The 15,664-nt window shown below is 55.9% G+C and overlaps 1 protein-coding gene across 2 annotated transcripts in view; it reads right to left on the bottom strand.

The window, feature by feature from the left end:
- Positions 1-15,664, bottom strand: part of SCN4A (sodium voltage-gated channel alpha subunit 4) — a 45,655-nt gene that overhangs the window by 2,597 nt on the left and 27,394 nt on the right. For both annotated transcript variants that reach the window (XM_032711464.1, XM_032711463.1), the window contains exons 16-25: positions 13,831-14,265; positions 8,397-8,526; positions 7,929-8,083; positions 6,384-6,557; positions 5,556-5,678; positions 5,034-5,312; positions 3,740-3,793; positions 1,996-2,133; positions 1,250-1,354; positions 264-534 (exon numbers count right to left, since the gene is read on the bottom strand). In XM_032711464.1, the coding sequence (XP_032567355.1) occupies positions 264-534; positions 1,250-1,354; positions 1,996-2,133; positions 3,740-3,793; positions 5,034-5,312; positions 5,556-5,678; positions 6,384-6,557; positions 7,929-8,083; positions 8,397-8,526; positions 13,831-14,265 (1,864 nt within the window). The remainder of the gene's footprint in view (positions 1-263; positions 535-1,249; positions 1,355-1,995; positions 2,134-3,739; positions 3,794-5,033; positions 5,313-5,555; positions 5,679-6,383; positions 6,558-7,928; positions 8,084-8,396; positions 8,527-13,830; positions 14,266-15,664) is intronic.

The raw sequence follows: 15,664 nt of genomic DNA, 5'->3' as shown, positions 1-15,664 counted from the left end.
GGCTGCTCCATTTCAGCAGCATGGAGAGAAGGGGGAATAACACCAAGGAGGAGCGAGAAACATCCCCAGCCCCTCACCCAGCTGGTGGTATGGGGTGGCCTCACACCCCTCCTGTCTCAGGGTCCTGCTGGCTTGGCCCTGCTCAAAGCGTGGGTGTAAGAGGGGACCAGTAGCAGCTTAGTGGTTGTGGACTGGTGAGACCATTTCCACTCTTCATTATCCAGTGGGATCCCTGAGGAACTGGAGGGACCAGAAGGACTCACCTAGGATGGAGAGTATGACCACCACAAAGTCAAAGATGTTCCAGCCAACGGTGAAGTAGTAGTAACGCAGGGCAAACATCTTGAGCACACACTCCCCGGTGAAGATGACGATGAAGACCATGTTTATCTTGTAGAGCACGGATGTTTTGAGCTCACTTTGATCATCTGTTTCCACCATCATGGTCACCATGTTAAGACAAATCAGGATCATGATGGTTATGTCGAACACTTGCTTGGTAACGAAGTCAAACACCTTCCCTTGGAACTTGTTCTGCCGTAGGGGCCACGTGGGTGATGATGGAGCACCAGAGGTGGGGTGGGAACACAGGATAGACACACACAAAATAAAAGACACAAACAGAAAGAGAAGAAGGAACCGCATTTAAAAGAGCACTTAAAGCCTCAGGGTTGTGGCTGGTACAGGTCTCAGAGCCCCAGAAGTTATGGGGGGAGGATACCCAGCACCTCACAGGATGGAGCCCATTGGTAACACCAGATCAGGAGGTGTGGGCACGGAGAACAGTCACTTTCTAGTAATATCCACAGTTAACAGGGCACAAACACATGGAAAAGGCCTCAGTTGTGCAAGGCTACCAAACCCAAATCCAAATTTCAGTCGTGAATGCATTGGCTGGACCAGTGTCCCTTCCAGGGGGGTTGAAGCTGAGCTTTCCCCAAGCCCAGTTCTCTTCCACAGAGGAGCTGGGAGCTGAGTTAGGAGAAAACCTGCAAAAGGCATGCCCTCAATGCCCTTGCCAGCAAAGCCAGGGCTGAAGGGCAGACACAAAGGAGGTGGCCTGATGTCAACTTCTTCTGAAGCCCCAGCTTTTAGAGAGCTCCTGTCTGAAAAGTAGCAACAGGGAGCCAGGATGTGGCTCCTTGCCCTGCAAATGATCTTCTCCAGATCCTTCTCATTCCCTTTGGGACAACTGGTGGAACGAAGTGTTCCCTGCATGCTCCACTCCAGGGGGATTAACCCAACCTACCGACGGTCTGGGGATGGGCTTCTGGGGTTTCTTGGAGCCGAGCTTCTTCATGGCATTGTAGTATTTCTTCTGCTCTTCTGTCATGAAGATGTCTTTGCCTCCAAAGTATAGAGGGAATCGCTGCTGTTAGTCTCCAGAATTCACCTCTCACCACCAAACATCTCTGACCATGTTCCTGCCCACCAAACATCTCTGACCATGTTCCTGCCCACCAAACATCTCTGACCATGTCCTTGCCCACCAAACATCTCTGACCATGTCCCTGCCCACCAAGTGTCCCCAGCCAAGCTCCTGCCAGGCACTGCTCTCTGCACTGGCTCAGTGGTCCTGCTGGGACCTCACTCAGCACCAACAACGTCCTGCCCTCCCTCCTCTTGCTTCCCCGCTCCAGCACCCCCGAGGTGTCAGTCCTGTGCTACTTGCTCAAAAGCAGGACTTGAGCCTCAACTTGATGCATAGAAAATTAATGAGAAATGGTCACAGGGTGGGAAAGGTGATAGCACAGGAAGAAGAAAATGCAGTTTCCATTTGCCTCCACCCCCTGAAGCCATGAATTAAATCCTGTGTAAATGCTATGACCAGGACACCAAGCCTTGTGTGCCCTTTGTCCAGTGCAGGGAGCCACTAATGGATGAGAGTCCTGGGATCCATCTGAGCCCTGGGTGTGGTGGCTCTGGTCCCCTCACCCTCCATCCTGGACCAGCACCCCAGACAGAACAGCACTGCAGGACCCAGAAAATACTCATCTTTTTCTTCTGCTGGTTGAAGTTGTCAATGATGACGCCGATGAAGAGGTTGAGGGTGAAGAAGGCGCCGAAGATGATGAAGATGACGAAGTAGATGTACATGTAGATGTTGATCTCATACTGTGGCTGCTCTTCAATCTGTCCAAGAGACAGAGGAGATGTGAGGTTAATCCTCTCCCAAAAGTGTGTCCCCAAAACCCCGGAGAAGGGGTCGTGGTGTTGGGACAGAGCCGTGGGGTGGCTGCTCCACAACTTTTGGCCCTGTGGGTTGAGTGATCCCTGTGGGAACAACCACAGGAAGGGACACCCATGTGACACTCTCTGGGGGGACAAGGAAATGCTGACCCCTGATCCCACAGCATGGGCTGGGGAGCAGGAAAGGATGCCCAGGTGCAGAGATATCAATGAGCAAAAGTGAGTTTCCTCCCAACAGTCAGCATTCCAAGGGCTGAAGTACAGCCAAGAGGGGAAAGGAAAAAGTGGGTTAAGTTGCCACGCCAGCACATGGGGGTGGCTCAGCCTGGCAGCCTTGGGCAACACTCATCTCAAGGGGCATCCCTTAGTTCTGCTCTGCATTTGGCTGGAGATGTGCCAAGCTGTCCTCACTGGCTTCCCCCATTTCGAAGAAAGCTCTTGGCAGGACAGGGTGGGTTTGCTCCCAAACCAGCTCTTTGCCCCAGGTGCTCTGGGAGGCAGGAGCCTGAGCTCTGTTTGCAGAGGGCCCTGGAAGCTGAGCACCAGCAGCTGCCCCTGGGGTGAGCAGAGCTGCTGTTTCTGGTGCTAAAAAAAGGCAATGAAAACAATGAGTTTGGGCTGTGGGTGTGTGGGATGACCCTCCCTGGTTTGTTAGAGAACAGCAGGAAGCCCTTCCTGCTGCATCAACTCATGGCAGTGTGTGTCCACATGGACACTGCTGGGGATGGATCATGGTAGAAACAGCCTTTGCATGACACTCTTCAGAACAGCTGGTTGGGTTTTTTTAATAACCCATTTAACCCAGAGGTTAAATGTTGGCTGCTTTGTTTTCATAACCCATTTATTGCTCAAGGCAAGCCAGGCACTTTCTGCAGGGTGGGATAAGCTTTTCCAGCTGCAGGGGACGTGGAGGGCATCAGCTCACAGCAGGGTGAAGGATGAGCCCTCCAGGCTGAGCAGGGATTTTGGACTCCGAACTGAAGCCAAAAGGAGTGGACTCAGCCCCAGCTGTATCTGGGTGGGGTGGGAACCTGGTGTGGGGGCCAGGCTGCAGCTGGGATGCAGGTGACAGTGACATGGGTGGCACAGGGACTCAGCTGGCTGCTCTTTTTGAGGCTGTGCACCTCAGCAGGGGGGATGTTGTGGCTGCCCCATCCCTGGAATGTTCAAGGCCAGGTTGGATGGGGTTTGGAGCATCCTGGGCTAGTGGAAGGTGTCCCTGCCCATGGCAGGGGGTGGGACTGGATGAGCTAAAGCTCATCTTAAAAGATCCCTTCAAACCCAAACCATTCTGGGATTCCATGGTATGATAAATTCTGTGGGTGTCCCCAGTCTGTAGCCCATGCCCCTGCTGAAGCCATGGGTGGGATGCAGGCAGCCCCCAGCACCAAAGGGCAGAGCCAGAGGTGATGCTGCAGCTGAGGATCTATCCCAGCCTGTGCTGAGCTGCACCTCAGCTCCAGGACCCTGTTCCCAGTCTGCTATGGGGAATCAACCCCTGAGATGGTACTTGGAGCTGGTTGTGAGACCTCCCTGCGTGTCCCCTCACCTCGCGTGAGTCCACGGCAGCGTACATGATGTCCATCCAGCCCTTGAAGGTTGCCTGAGGGAACAGGAATGGTTGAATTCAATGATCTGAGAGTATTTTCCAACCTAAATGAATCTATGATTCTCTGAAAGTGCAGAACATGTTTTCTGGGAGGTGTTTGGGGCTGGGAGGGGAGGGAGTGTGATGGGTGCGTGTCTGGGGTTTAGCTCTGGGCGCTCCTGCTCAGCCTGGAGTTACAGCTTCTCCATGGGACTGGCAGGAGAGGGGGGACATGGCTTGAATCCACAAGAAAAATGTCCCAATGCAGAAACAGGGAGATTTGCCTGTGCACATGCATGGGCTGTTCTGGGGCTGAGATTACCAGTGTTTCCCAAAACACTGCTGCCAACCAGGCTGGGAAAAGAAGATATTGATGCTTCTCCCCAAACCAAAGCACATTTTCCCAACAGCAGAGCTGCACCCTGGCTCCCTCCCACTCCCAAGCTGTGCCACCTCCATAGCCCTGACTTCTGTGCCACTGTTTCCATAATCAGTTGGATTCCCATCCCAGCAGGGTGAGGGTCTACACTGCACCTTTTATGGGGACTACACTGCGTCTTTTACAGCCTTTTGCTGCTGATTTGTTAAACAAAAGGTCTGAACATCTTGTTTCCTGAATCTGATGGAACAACAAGACTGAAGAGGAAGCTGAATTTAAAAGCAGGTTAATCAGCCTGGCTCATGCTCTGATTCTGCAGCTGCCAGTGGATCTGATGGGAGTAGCCCCAGCCCGGCCCATAACGGAGCCCACAGCTCTATTTTTATTAAAACTGTGCTAAGCAGTTCCCCTTTGCTGCCTGGCTCAGCTGGGGTGAGTTCTGTGGAACTCGGCTGCGTTCACCCACCACCTGCAGGGGACACGTGCCCCCTTTTTCCAGGCATCACCCTCCCTGTGCAAAAGTTCCACAGCCCACAGCTACGGCAGACTGGACTTTCCAAATGGGTCAGGGGGGTAAGAGAGAGCCTCTCCTCCTCACTCCTGCATCCTGTGCTGTGCAGGGGTTCTTTTGCACCTCCAGGCTTGGGGCTATCGATCCTCTGCAGCAGCTCCCTGCTGACACCTTCCCCTCCCATCTAATACCCTGTCCCTTTCCTCCTTGGCTCTGTAGTGGTTTTTTGGTGTTAAAAACCAGCTTTGGAGCTAAGAAGCAGCTCACAGACCCCATGTGGGCATCAGGGCAGCATCCCACTGCAGCCCTGATGCCAACCACGCTGCCCTGCACCTCGGATGGTGGCAGCTGCCCTTGGTACGTACCACCTGCAGCAAGGAGAGGTATCCCAAGCCCACGTTGTCGAAGTTGACCTTGACGTTGACCCATCTGACCTCGTTGGTGTAGAGCAGGGCCATGCAGTCGCTCTTGTTGTTCACCACGCTGGTGTCGAAGAGCTCCCCCGTGGTGGTGTTGACACACCTGTAGTACTTCCCCGCGAAGAGGTTCACCCCCATGATGCTGAATATCAGCCAGAAGATGAGGCAGACCAGCAGCACGTTCATGATGGAGGGGATGGCGCCCAGCAAGGCGTTCACCACCACCTGCAAAGGGAGAAGAGACCCTGGAGGAACCTGGCTGGGGCATCAGGCCAATAATGACCTGGACCTTCACGTGCCCGTGCCCCAGCAGCACCAAGTGCACTCAGACTGGACCAAAGCATCAGTCCCTTTGATCTGGAGGCCCCTGAAAAGCAGCTGGGACGTGTCCCTGGTGCAGGTGGCTGCTGAAGGGTGCAGTGTTGCATGTCCATGTCAGAGCCAGCAGCACACAGGGCAGTCACTTACCCTCATGCCTTCGAATCGGGACAGGGCACGCAGCGGTCTCAGAGCCCTCAGTGTCCGCAGGGACTTGATGGCTCCCAGCTCGGAGTATCCCAGCCAGTTTGCTGTCAGGCTGACCAGGGAAACCTGGAAGGAGCAGCCCAAGGGATCAGCAGCATCTCAGGTGGAAACACAACTAAGCCACGTCCTCCAGCTCCTGCCTTCCCTCTCTCCCCAACACTTCCTCAGGCTGGTGGCCATGCTCTAGTTTTGGGACATAGACATTGAGTCCTTGGGGTCTGTGGTGACCAGCCACCTCAAGGATCACAGAATCCCAGAATGGTTTGGGTTGGAAGGGACCTCAAAGCTCATTCAGTTCCACGCCCCTGCCATGGTCAGGGACACCTTCCACTAGACCAGGTTGTTCCAAGCAGTGTCCAACTTGGCCTTGGACACTTCCAGGGATGGGGCAGGATGTCCCCACCTCTTGAGTGTGAGGGTGGAGCTGATGGGGGACACAGAAATACTGCACAGGAAGAACAGCTTGCTCTGTCACGGAGCATTTAGGAGACCCCATGTCCCTTCATATCCCTGCTGGGATCTGGTAGAACAGCACAGGCTGTTCTTGGCTTTGGTGTAAAACAGAGGTGGTTTGAAAGGGTTTCTGCAACCAGGGAAAGAAATGGTCCATCCCGTGGAAGACCATTATTTTAACAAATGTTCCCAGCCCTTGTTCCACAGCCACACCATTATCCTTTCAAATACAGTGTGGGTTCATTTCCAGCAGCCTGCTGCAATCCCCTAATGCCCCCAAACCCCTTGGCTCCGGCTCTAGAGGTGCTCATCACGTACATCAACGATGAGGAAATCCAGCCAGCACCAGGCATTGGTGAAGTACACCTTGAAGCCATAGGCCACCCACTTGAGCAGCATCTCGATGACGAAGATGTAGGAGAAGACCTTGTCGGCGTATTCCAGGATGGTCCGGATCACCTTCCGCTGCTCGATGTAGATGTCCTCGAACGCCTGGAAGAGGCACGGAGCTACATGACAGTCATTCTGCCATTAGACCCGCTGCTTCCCAGGGCAGCCACATCCACACCTGCTTCCCTAGGGCTTGGGGAAGCGTGGGAAGTTGAGAGCCTGATGATGGGTGGCATTTATTCATGTACCCGATCAACTTGGGGCCTAACTCCTGTTTGCAAGTTCCTGTTGGCTCTGTGGGGTGGTGTTTGACTTGAAGCAAAAAAGTCCAGCTGCATCAGATTCCCACCCATCTGAAGTCAAAAGCCAGGACACCAACCCACGCCTTTGGATGCTTTGAAAACGCCCTCAGGAGTTTGGGTGACTGCTCCACCCCCGTGGTGTGTGAGGTGTCAGCAGTCAGAGGTATGGGTGTGGTGACCAGGTGTTGCACAGCTCGTTTAGCACAGCTTTCAATTCCGGCACCAGCTACAACCTCAGACATCCCCAAACTGCACCTCAGAGCACGATGCAGACATGTAAAGTATGTCTGAAAACCCCCCTCAGTCCCTCTGTTCTCCCTCCTTCTCTCTTCGCCTCCAAACCTGCAGAGAGGTTGGTCTTTCCAGGGGCCTCTGGGTTATACCCAGCCCAAAAATTCAGAAGGCCAACGGGCTGACACACAGCTTATTAATGAGGTGGATTTAAATGGGCACCCAGGTCACAGAATCACAAAATATGCTGGGTTGGAAGGGATCCACAAGGATCATCGAGTCCAGCTCTCGGCCCTGCACAGGACCTTCCCCAAGAGTCACACCCTGTGCCTGGGAGTGTCATCCAAACACTCCTTGAGCTCTGGCAGCCTTGGGGCCGTGCCCACTGCCCTGGGGAGCCTGGTCAGTGCCCAGCCACCCTCTGGGGGAAGAACCTTTCCCTGAGATCCAACCTGACCCTGCCCTGACACAGCTCCAGCCATTCCCTGGTTGCTGTCCCTGGTCCCCCCAGAGCAGAGCTCAGTCCCTGCCCCTCCTCTGCCCCTGCCCAGGCAGCTGTAACTGCAATGAGGTCTCCCCTTTGTCTCCTCTTCTCCAGCTGAACACACCAAGTGCCCACGTGAGGCCAAACAGAAGGTGCAGAAGGTAGTTTGTGGTTGACATCAATAACTGGAGTGGGAGCTGCAGTCACGTCCCTCGAGCCCATGGACGCTGGGGAGGGGTGGCCACACTATATCTTAGAGTGTGTTTAGACCCCCTTGCAAGGCTGTACATTGGACAGACCTGAGCCAAATGGGCTTTTCAATCCAACATCTGCCCACAGCTGTGTGACAGCACAGGAGGCAACCAGGACACACCCAGAGCCCGGGTCCTCCCTGTGCTCCCCCACGCTGGGAAGCTGCTGCAGAGCAAGTGGGACCAGGCGGAAGGTGGGACCTACCAGTGCCCCACTGCTGAGGAGGATCATGAACACGATGAAGGTCTCGAACCAGTCGTGCTCCACGATGCGGAAGCAGGTTTTCCGGATGTTCCACCATGTCCTCCCCTTCTCGCTGGTGATGTCCACGTAGAGGCAGGGAAACCGCTTCACGCAGGCTGGGGGTGGGACACAGAGCCGGGGGTCACCTCCTGGCCAGGGTGTTTCCACCACGGAGACACTATCCATGGTTTTTATTGGCGTTTCAAACCGTCAGTGGTGGAGGCTGGAGCAGGACCCTGCTGGGCTTAGGTGGGGTGGAAGAGGGGAGTCCCATGGGGATCGTCTCTGGGGTAGTACAGGAGGATTTGGAATTTGGGCTGAGCTCAGTGAGCCTGGGGGGTCCTTATGCTGCAAGAATTGGTTGGCACTGGCCCCTCCACACCCCCCTGCCCCTCTCCACAGGGTCTCCTGCCCTGCTTGGCCCCTCACCTTCGGTGAAACACTCCTCGGGCTCGTTGCTCTCCTCGGCCACTTCTGCCACCTCCTCCTCCTCGGGCGCGGGGGGTTTGTAATCCACGGTGCTGCACAGGGATGAGGCGTTGTCGCTGCACAGGGGGTTCTGCAGAGGGACAGGAGGATTCAGGCTGTCCCCCCTGCAGGAGGGACACTCCTGGGCTTTGGCTGCCTCCAGCCACCCTCCCCCTGCCCCCGGAGAGACCTGGCAGTACCGGGACAGCTGGCTGGTGGGACCCCGTGGCTTGGAGGATGCCCCAAGTCCCTCTCCTATGGAAACACAGCCCAGAGTGAAGCTGTTGAATTGTCCAGGGCTGCAAACCTTGGAGGGTTGTTGGTACCTGAGCTTTCACAAGCTTCACTTTTCATCCAGCTTCAGAGGAGCAAAAGGTCCCCTCATCCCAGCCTTCCTCTCAGCACAGCAGGTCCACTTCCCATCTACTTGTACCATCACCTCAGGCTGATTTTCTCACCTCCTCCTCCTCCTCCTCTGCGTGTCCCCATTCAGGAATTCCTCTGCCAAACCCCCTTTGGTGCAATAAGACCTACAGAAACCTAAGAAGCCACCATGGCACTCCTCTCACATCCTGCCGGCTCGGCTCGTGCCGAAGGGCCCTTTGCCTGAGGTTCACCCAAGTTCAAAACCTGCATCCCAAATACCTCTCTCCAGCTCCATCCTGCTCCACAGCTCAGCTTGGCTGACTTCCCAGACACCACTCAGCAAGGCCCGGAGGGGCTGATGACAAGAGAAAACCTTGGCAAGCCCCTGGGATTCTTTTTCCTCTGTGTTTTTTTTTTTTTTTTGGCTTTCCGAGAAGACCTTCTGCAGCACTTGAATAAAGAGCAGACCCCCAACCCTGCCTGTCCTACCTGGGAGCAGCAGGAACCAGAAGATCTTGGATAGGTATCTCCAACACAGGATGGTGTTGGTTTTCGTGGGAAGGAGAAAATCCTCCCCCGAGGCTGCTCGTGCTTTTGGAAGTGCATAAAAGAGCTGCTCCATCCTCCAAAAAGCAGGGAAGAGCCCCTGGAGTGAACTGAGGCACTGTCATTGCCTGCAGCTCCAGCGGCCACAGCCACATCTCCATGAGAAGATGTTGCTTTGGGGGAGCCTTTGGGAAGGCACAGGACACTGCCCGGAGGAGCCCAACATGGCACCGGGGGTGGCACGAGCTGTCAGCTGGTGGCTCTCCAGGATCAGTGGGACCACCCTCTGCTGGGGCTGGAGGAGGGGAGAGGAGGGCCAAGGGGATTAGGAGGCCTTGGTGTGGGGCCAGGCAGGCTGTGACCCCGGGGAAGGACACAGAGACCATCTGCTCCAGGACAATCCTGCAAAGGGACGAGGTGGGGACAAACCAGAGCAGCCACACTGGAGATGGGGGGAAAGGTGTCCCTAGAGGGGCACTTGGACAGCTCATGGAACCCAGGAGCTCTCTGGCTGGTGCTCAGGGCAGGTCCTTTTGGGTGGGGATGGGGATAACTGTGCTGGTCCCATGGCAAGAGCCCCCAAGCCCCATCCCTGGGGGCTTATGAGCCCCCCCACGCTCCCCCAAACCCGCAGGTTTGCAGAGCAACTTCCATCACAGACCTGGTACAGCACGTCCACCCTGGCTGGGGGTTTCCACCCAAATCCAGGGCTTTTGGCATCCTTGCCAGCCCTGAGCCTTGGCATTCAGATGCTGCACACCCCCGCGACCCCCATAATTCAGAGCATTTAAAATCCTTCAGGTTGGAAAAATCCTCTGAGATCACCGAAACCCCCCCACCCCCCAGCACTGCCAAAGCCACCACTGACCCATGTCTCCATCCAGACAGCTTTTAAATCCCTCCAGGGATGGGGACTCCACCACCTCCCTGGGCAGCTCTGCCAGGGCTGGACAACCCTTTCTGCAGAGAAATTTTCCCAATATCCAACCTAAACCTCCCCTGGCACAGCTTGATGCCATTTCGTTTCTTCCTGTCCCTTGTTCCCTGGGAGCAGAGCCCGACCCCCCCCGGCTCCCCCCTCCTGTCAGGGGGTTGCAGAGCCAGAAGGTCCCCCCTGAGCCTCCTTTTCTCCAGGCTGAGCCCCCCCAGCTCCCTCAGCTCCCTTGACAATATCCCTGTGATGCACCACAGCCCAGAACATATCCCAGGACACATCACCCTCCCCAGCAGGATGAGACCCCCAGGGAAAAAGCCTCCAGGAGGAGCCCTGAGCCCCTGCACTCATCCTGCACATCCAGAGACCAGCCTGTCCCCTCCTCACTGCTTTGAGCTGCAAAGGATGAAACAACCATAAGATGCTAAAGTGCTCGAGCAGAGCAGCTGCGAGGATCCTGCTGCTCTCATTTCACCCTGAAAACACCTTTGCCTCGCAAAGGAGCTGCTCTGGAAGGGGGAGAGTATTTATCAGCATCTTCCGAGCAGCCCATGCGGAGAACCCCCCCGGTTTTCTCTCCTCACGGCGGGCTGTCCTCGGTACCAAGCGGTGTGCTGGGCTTTGGCTCCACCTGGAGCTGATCTCAGGCATGTGAGCACACCCTGCCGGCACCAACCCTCCCCAGGGGCCAGCTCAGGGCTCTCACCAATTAGACCTGATTTCTGATTACCATTTCACATGGGCTGGGGGAGCTGGGGGTATTCAGCCTGGAGAAGAGAATCATAGAATCAGAGAATCAGCCAGGTCGGAAACGACCTCCAAGATCATCAAGTCCAAGCCTTGATCCAACCCCGCCGTGGTTCCCAGCCCATGGCACTGATGCCACATCCAGTCTCACCTTAAAAACCTCCAGGGATGCTGACTCCACCCCCTCCCTGGGCAACCCATTCCAATGGCTGATCACTCTGTGAAGAATTTCTTCCTAATATCCAACCTAAACCTCCCCTGGCACAGCTGAAGACTGAGCCCTCTTGTCCTACTGCTGCTTCCTGGGAGAAGAGCCCCATCCCCCCCTGGCTCCCCCCTCCTGTCAGGGAGCTGCAGAGAGTGAGAAGGTCTCCCCTGAGCCTCCTCCTCTCCAGGCTGAGCCCCCCCAGCTCCCTCAGCCTCTCCTCACAGCACTTGTGCTCCAGTCCCTTCCCCAGCCTCGTTGCTCTCCTCTGGACCTGCTCCAGCCCCTCAATGTCCTTCCTGAGCTGAGGGCCCAGAACTGGACACAGCACTCCAGGGGTGGCCTCACCAGTGCTGAGTCCAGGGCAAGAATCACTTCCTTGGACCTGTTGGCCACACTGTTCCTGATCCAGGCCAGGATCCATTGGCCTTCTTGCCCCCCTGGGCACAGTCTGGCTCATGTTCAGCTTCCTGTCAATCCAAACTCCCAGGTCCTTTTCTGCCTGGCTAAAAGGCAGAAGATTCCAGGGAGACCTTAGAGCCCCTTCCAGGGCCTAAAGGGGCTCCAGGAGAGCTGGAGAGGGACTTTGGATAAGGGCCTCGAGGGGCAGAACAAGGGGGAATGGCTTCCCACTGACAGAGGGCAGGGTTAGATGGGATATTGGTGAGAAATTCCTCCCTGTGAGGGTGAGGAGGCCCTGGCACAGGTTGCCCAGAGAAGCTTTGGCTGCCCCTGGATCCCTGGAAGTGTCCAAGGCCAGGCTGGATGGGGCTTGGAGCAACCTGGGCTGGTGGAAGGTGTCCCTGCCCATGGCAGGGGGTGGGACTGGGTGGCCTTTCAGCCTTCTTCCAACCCAAGCCATATGGTAATTCCATGGTAAGTGCCAGCCCTTTGCCCACCCTGCCTGTTGGGGCAGAGACCAGGTTGTGAAGGCCCCCCCTTGGCTTGCACATCCCTTTGACTGGATTAAGCCACCAAACCCAGCAGCAATGATGGTCTGAACTGGTATTTAGTTGTTGAGAGATGCTCTTTCCCTCCCTGCATGTGCTGAGCAGCCAGGGATGACTCTCAAGGTCTCTCTGCAGGTTGTTGGAGTGGGTGCCATCAGCTGAACACGCTCCCTAAACCCCAGAGCTGTGCCAGCACGTGTCCAATAGCTGCACTCTGAGGTTTTTCTCCAGCTGCCAGGAAGCACATCATGGTGGCAGGGAACTGAGGTTCCTGGGGACCCCACAGCCCAGGCTGGGTGTGTCCCCCTGTGGTGGCCAGGTTGGCATTGGCATCACCTCTGTGAGGTGTGACATCACCTCTGTGCAGTGTGCTCTGGCACAGACTGGGTGTGCAGGGGATTAGTGCCATGGGACTGCAGTTGTAGTAGGAAAAATTTGGGGGAAAATACCAACTCTCAACCGTCCTGCTGGCAACAATAAAGGGAATGACAGCACAACCCCTCCTTGTCCATTGCTTTGACCAAGGTGCTCCAGGCACACATGTCCCTTCTGAGTACAGCTTAGCAGCACGTCACAATGGGTCACAGCCAGCCACCACCTTTCCTTCTGTCCCCTCCTGCAGCTCCAACTGCTGAAAGCACTGTTTTCCCAGCTCAAAACAAAGAATCAGGATAGTCTCCTCTTTTTGCAGAGCCACTGTCACTGCGCTGAGCTGTGAGGATCCTGCAGAAGGGGGGAGGCAAGTGGCTCCAGGGTTTTGGGAACTCTGGTTCATTCTTCCTGGGCTCCCTGTGCAGTCACATCCAGGTGCTCAGCAGCACCGTGCTGCCTTCTACCCTGGCACACAACAGGACTAGTTGGGACAGAGCTTCCCACAGGCCCCTCAGCTCCTGGGCAGACACGTTTGCCAACGACAGTCATGACAAACCCCCCCATCAGAACTGCTTTTTATTCCTATGAAACCCCTTTCCAGATTGATTTATCTGCTTCTCTCCACCACAGCACCCTCAGCCTCCCCACATTTCCCCAGGACCTCGGTGTGAGCAGCAATTTCCCACCAGCCCATCACCCTCCTTTCTGTGTCCACTATTCCTGAGTTTCTTGTCCCCCTGCCACCCTCCCAGTGAGGTGATCAGTGTCCCATGAACCCTGACAGCTCCCCCCACACCTCAGTGCTGATCTCAGCTGTCTGATCAGCTTTGGATCCAACCTGCATCGCTTCATGTTCACTCCTGCTAAGCTCCTCCATCTGGTTTCATGCCCCCCCTGGTGATGCTTTTGGAGGCATTAGCAGTGGATCCAATGATAGTGCCATCAGCAGATTTCCTGGCATCAGATTCCTCTGGAACATCTTTAACCCCAAACTGAGCACTCTGGTCCCTGCACCATCCCTGGGGTGTGAGGGCCCCTCTGGCATTAGCAATAACCCCATAATCTGACCCCAAACAGGCCAAACCTCTGCTTGGACCCGACCCCCAACTCTAACTTACACTGGGAAATGCCAGGTTGGGAAACCCCAAGTTTGGCTCCTGCCACACACTGTGGAAAAGCCAAAAGTAACTCAAACAAGCACCATTCTTTTAGCAGCAGAGCAAGAACGGGGCAAGCCCTGGTTTGGGGTGAGACCTTTCCACCTGCCTTCCTTACCTTGGTGGTGTCCTCGGTCTCAGACTGGGTGCTGGTCTCCTCGTAGAGGTCAGACTCCTCCGAGGCGATGGGGACCTGCACCGTCAGGTTGGGGTTGTTGATGAAGTTCATGTGATCCAGCTCGTCCATGAAGATGTGCTCCTTGCCGGCGATCCCGTCCAGGTACCCCCCCGACTTGGTCTCCTGGGTGGTGTCCACGTGGTTCAGCACGGAGTTTTCCCTCTTGCTGGGCTCCTGCTCCTCCTCCGGGGCCACCTTCTTGCCCTTGCAGAGCCGCCGGAGCAGCGTGAGGAGCGCGGCCTTGGCGAAGGCGACGCCGCGGCTGATCCTGCCGATGGCGATCTGCAGGTTGTTCAGCTCGCCGTCGTCGTCCGACGCCGCCAGGCTGTCGGCGCTGAAGGAGCTCAGCAGCAAAGCCAAGAACAGGTTCAGCACCTGGAGGGGGGGGGGGGGACACACACACAAAACCACAAAAACACCAGCCTTGACATCCAGCACCAGGCTCAGCTCCGCAGGGACCACCCAAAGGGGCTGTGCAGAAACCCCTTCGCTGAGCGTGTCGTGGGCTCTGTGCTCCCCTCACCCAGCTCTGGGGACTGCAGAGATGCCAGCCTCATCTCCTGGAGGACATGGACATGCTCCTCCTCACTTCCTCCTGGGCTCTGATGCCCTCAGCATCACCCCCAGCTGCCTGGGTCCTGCTGATCCATTTGTAAGTCATACCAGCCATGGCTTCAGCCCCTCTCAAACCAGCTTCACCGTGTCCCTCCCTTTGGTCTCTTGGACCTCTTGGCCTGGCTGGTCCCCATGTGGGACTCCCCACCACCCACAGGGATGCAACTCAGCTCTGGTGAGGAAGCCCCATCTCTGGAAGTGTCCCAGGCCAGGTTGGACGGAGCTTGGAGCAACCTGGGGTAGTGGAAGGTGTCCTTGCCTATGGCAGGGGGGTGGAATGGGAAGATCTTTAAGTTCCCTTCCAACCCAAACCATTCTGGGATTCTCTGATTCTATGGTTATGTCATTTCTCTCCCCAAGCAGAAAGCTCCTGCTTGTTGTCCTCCCAGCTGCAACTCTTCTTCTCCTCTTCCCTGGTAGTTCAGATGCCCAGCATGCTCCTGAGGGTCTCCCACACCCCGGTGCCACAGAGGAGCCTGACCCCCCCACACCTCATCCCTGTCTCCCAGAAACTGCTCTGCTCCATGAAAAATGGGATTTCATCTCAACTTATGGGATGCAAATGCTCTGTACAGCTCCAAACGTGGGCTCTTCTGCTTCCTCTAGATCTCTCCTACTTCACCATGCCCAAAACATGACCGGGCCCCTCCACAGCCTCCCCTGGCACAGTTTGACTCCCTGCATGCCAGAAATCTGGAGCAGCCCATGGGAAGAGGAGTGGGACAGGCACCCCTGCACCCAGCCAGGCACCCACTGCCTGGAGCAGAGATGGGCCCAGCCCACAGCTGTTGATGTTTGTGCCCTGTTGTGCCAGCAGTGTATCTGAGCTGGGAATTAGCTGCTATCCAAGGTCACTGCTGCTTTCACATGGCTCATACCATATGCCTTAAACCTCGTCTTTAAATAAATCCCCCAGGCCCATCAGTTTAATGCTTACGTTAAGTACCAATTACAGCTAATAGCTGCCGTTGGCTCTGGCTTTGTTGGACAGGAATCCCTTACCTTGTCACCCGACTGACTTCCTCCCTTTTCCCTTAATAACCCCAAAGGAAATGCTCAAAGTGTCATTAACAGTAAAGGACGACCAACCCGTCACCTTATGCCTCCCGCAGGGGAAGCGGAGAGAAACACACACCTCCCTGCTCTGGGATACTTGGGA

This window comes from Chiroxiphia lanceolata, chromosome 26 (assembly GCF_009829145.1).
Source record: "Chiroxiphia lanceolata isolate bChiLan1 chromosome 26, bChiLan1.pri, whole genome shotgun sequence".
In the NCBI taxonomy this organism is placed as follows: Eukaryota; Metazoa; Chordata; class Aves; order Passeriformes; family Pipridae; genus Chiroxiphia; species Chiroxiphia lanceolata.
This window is presented reverse-complemented; position numbering and strand designations above follow the sequence as displayed.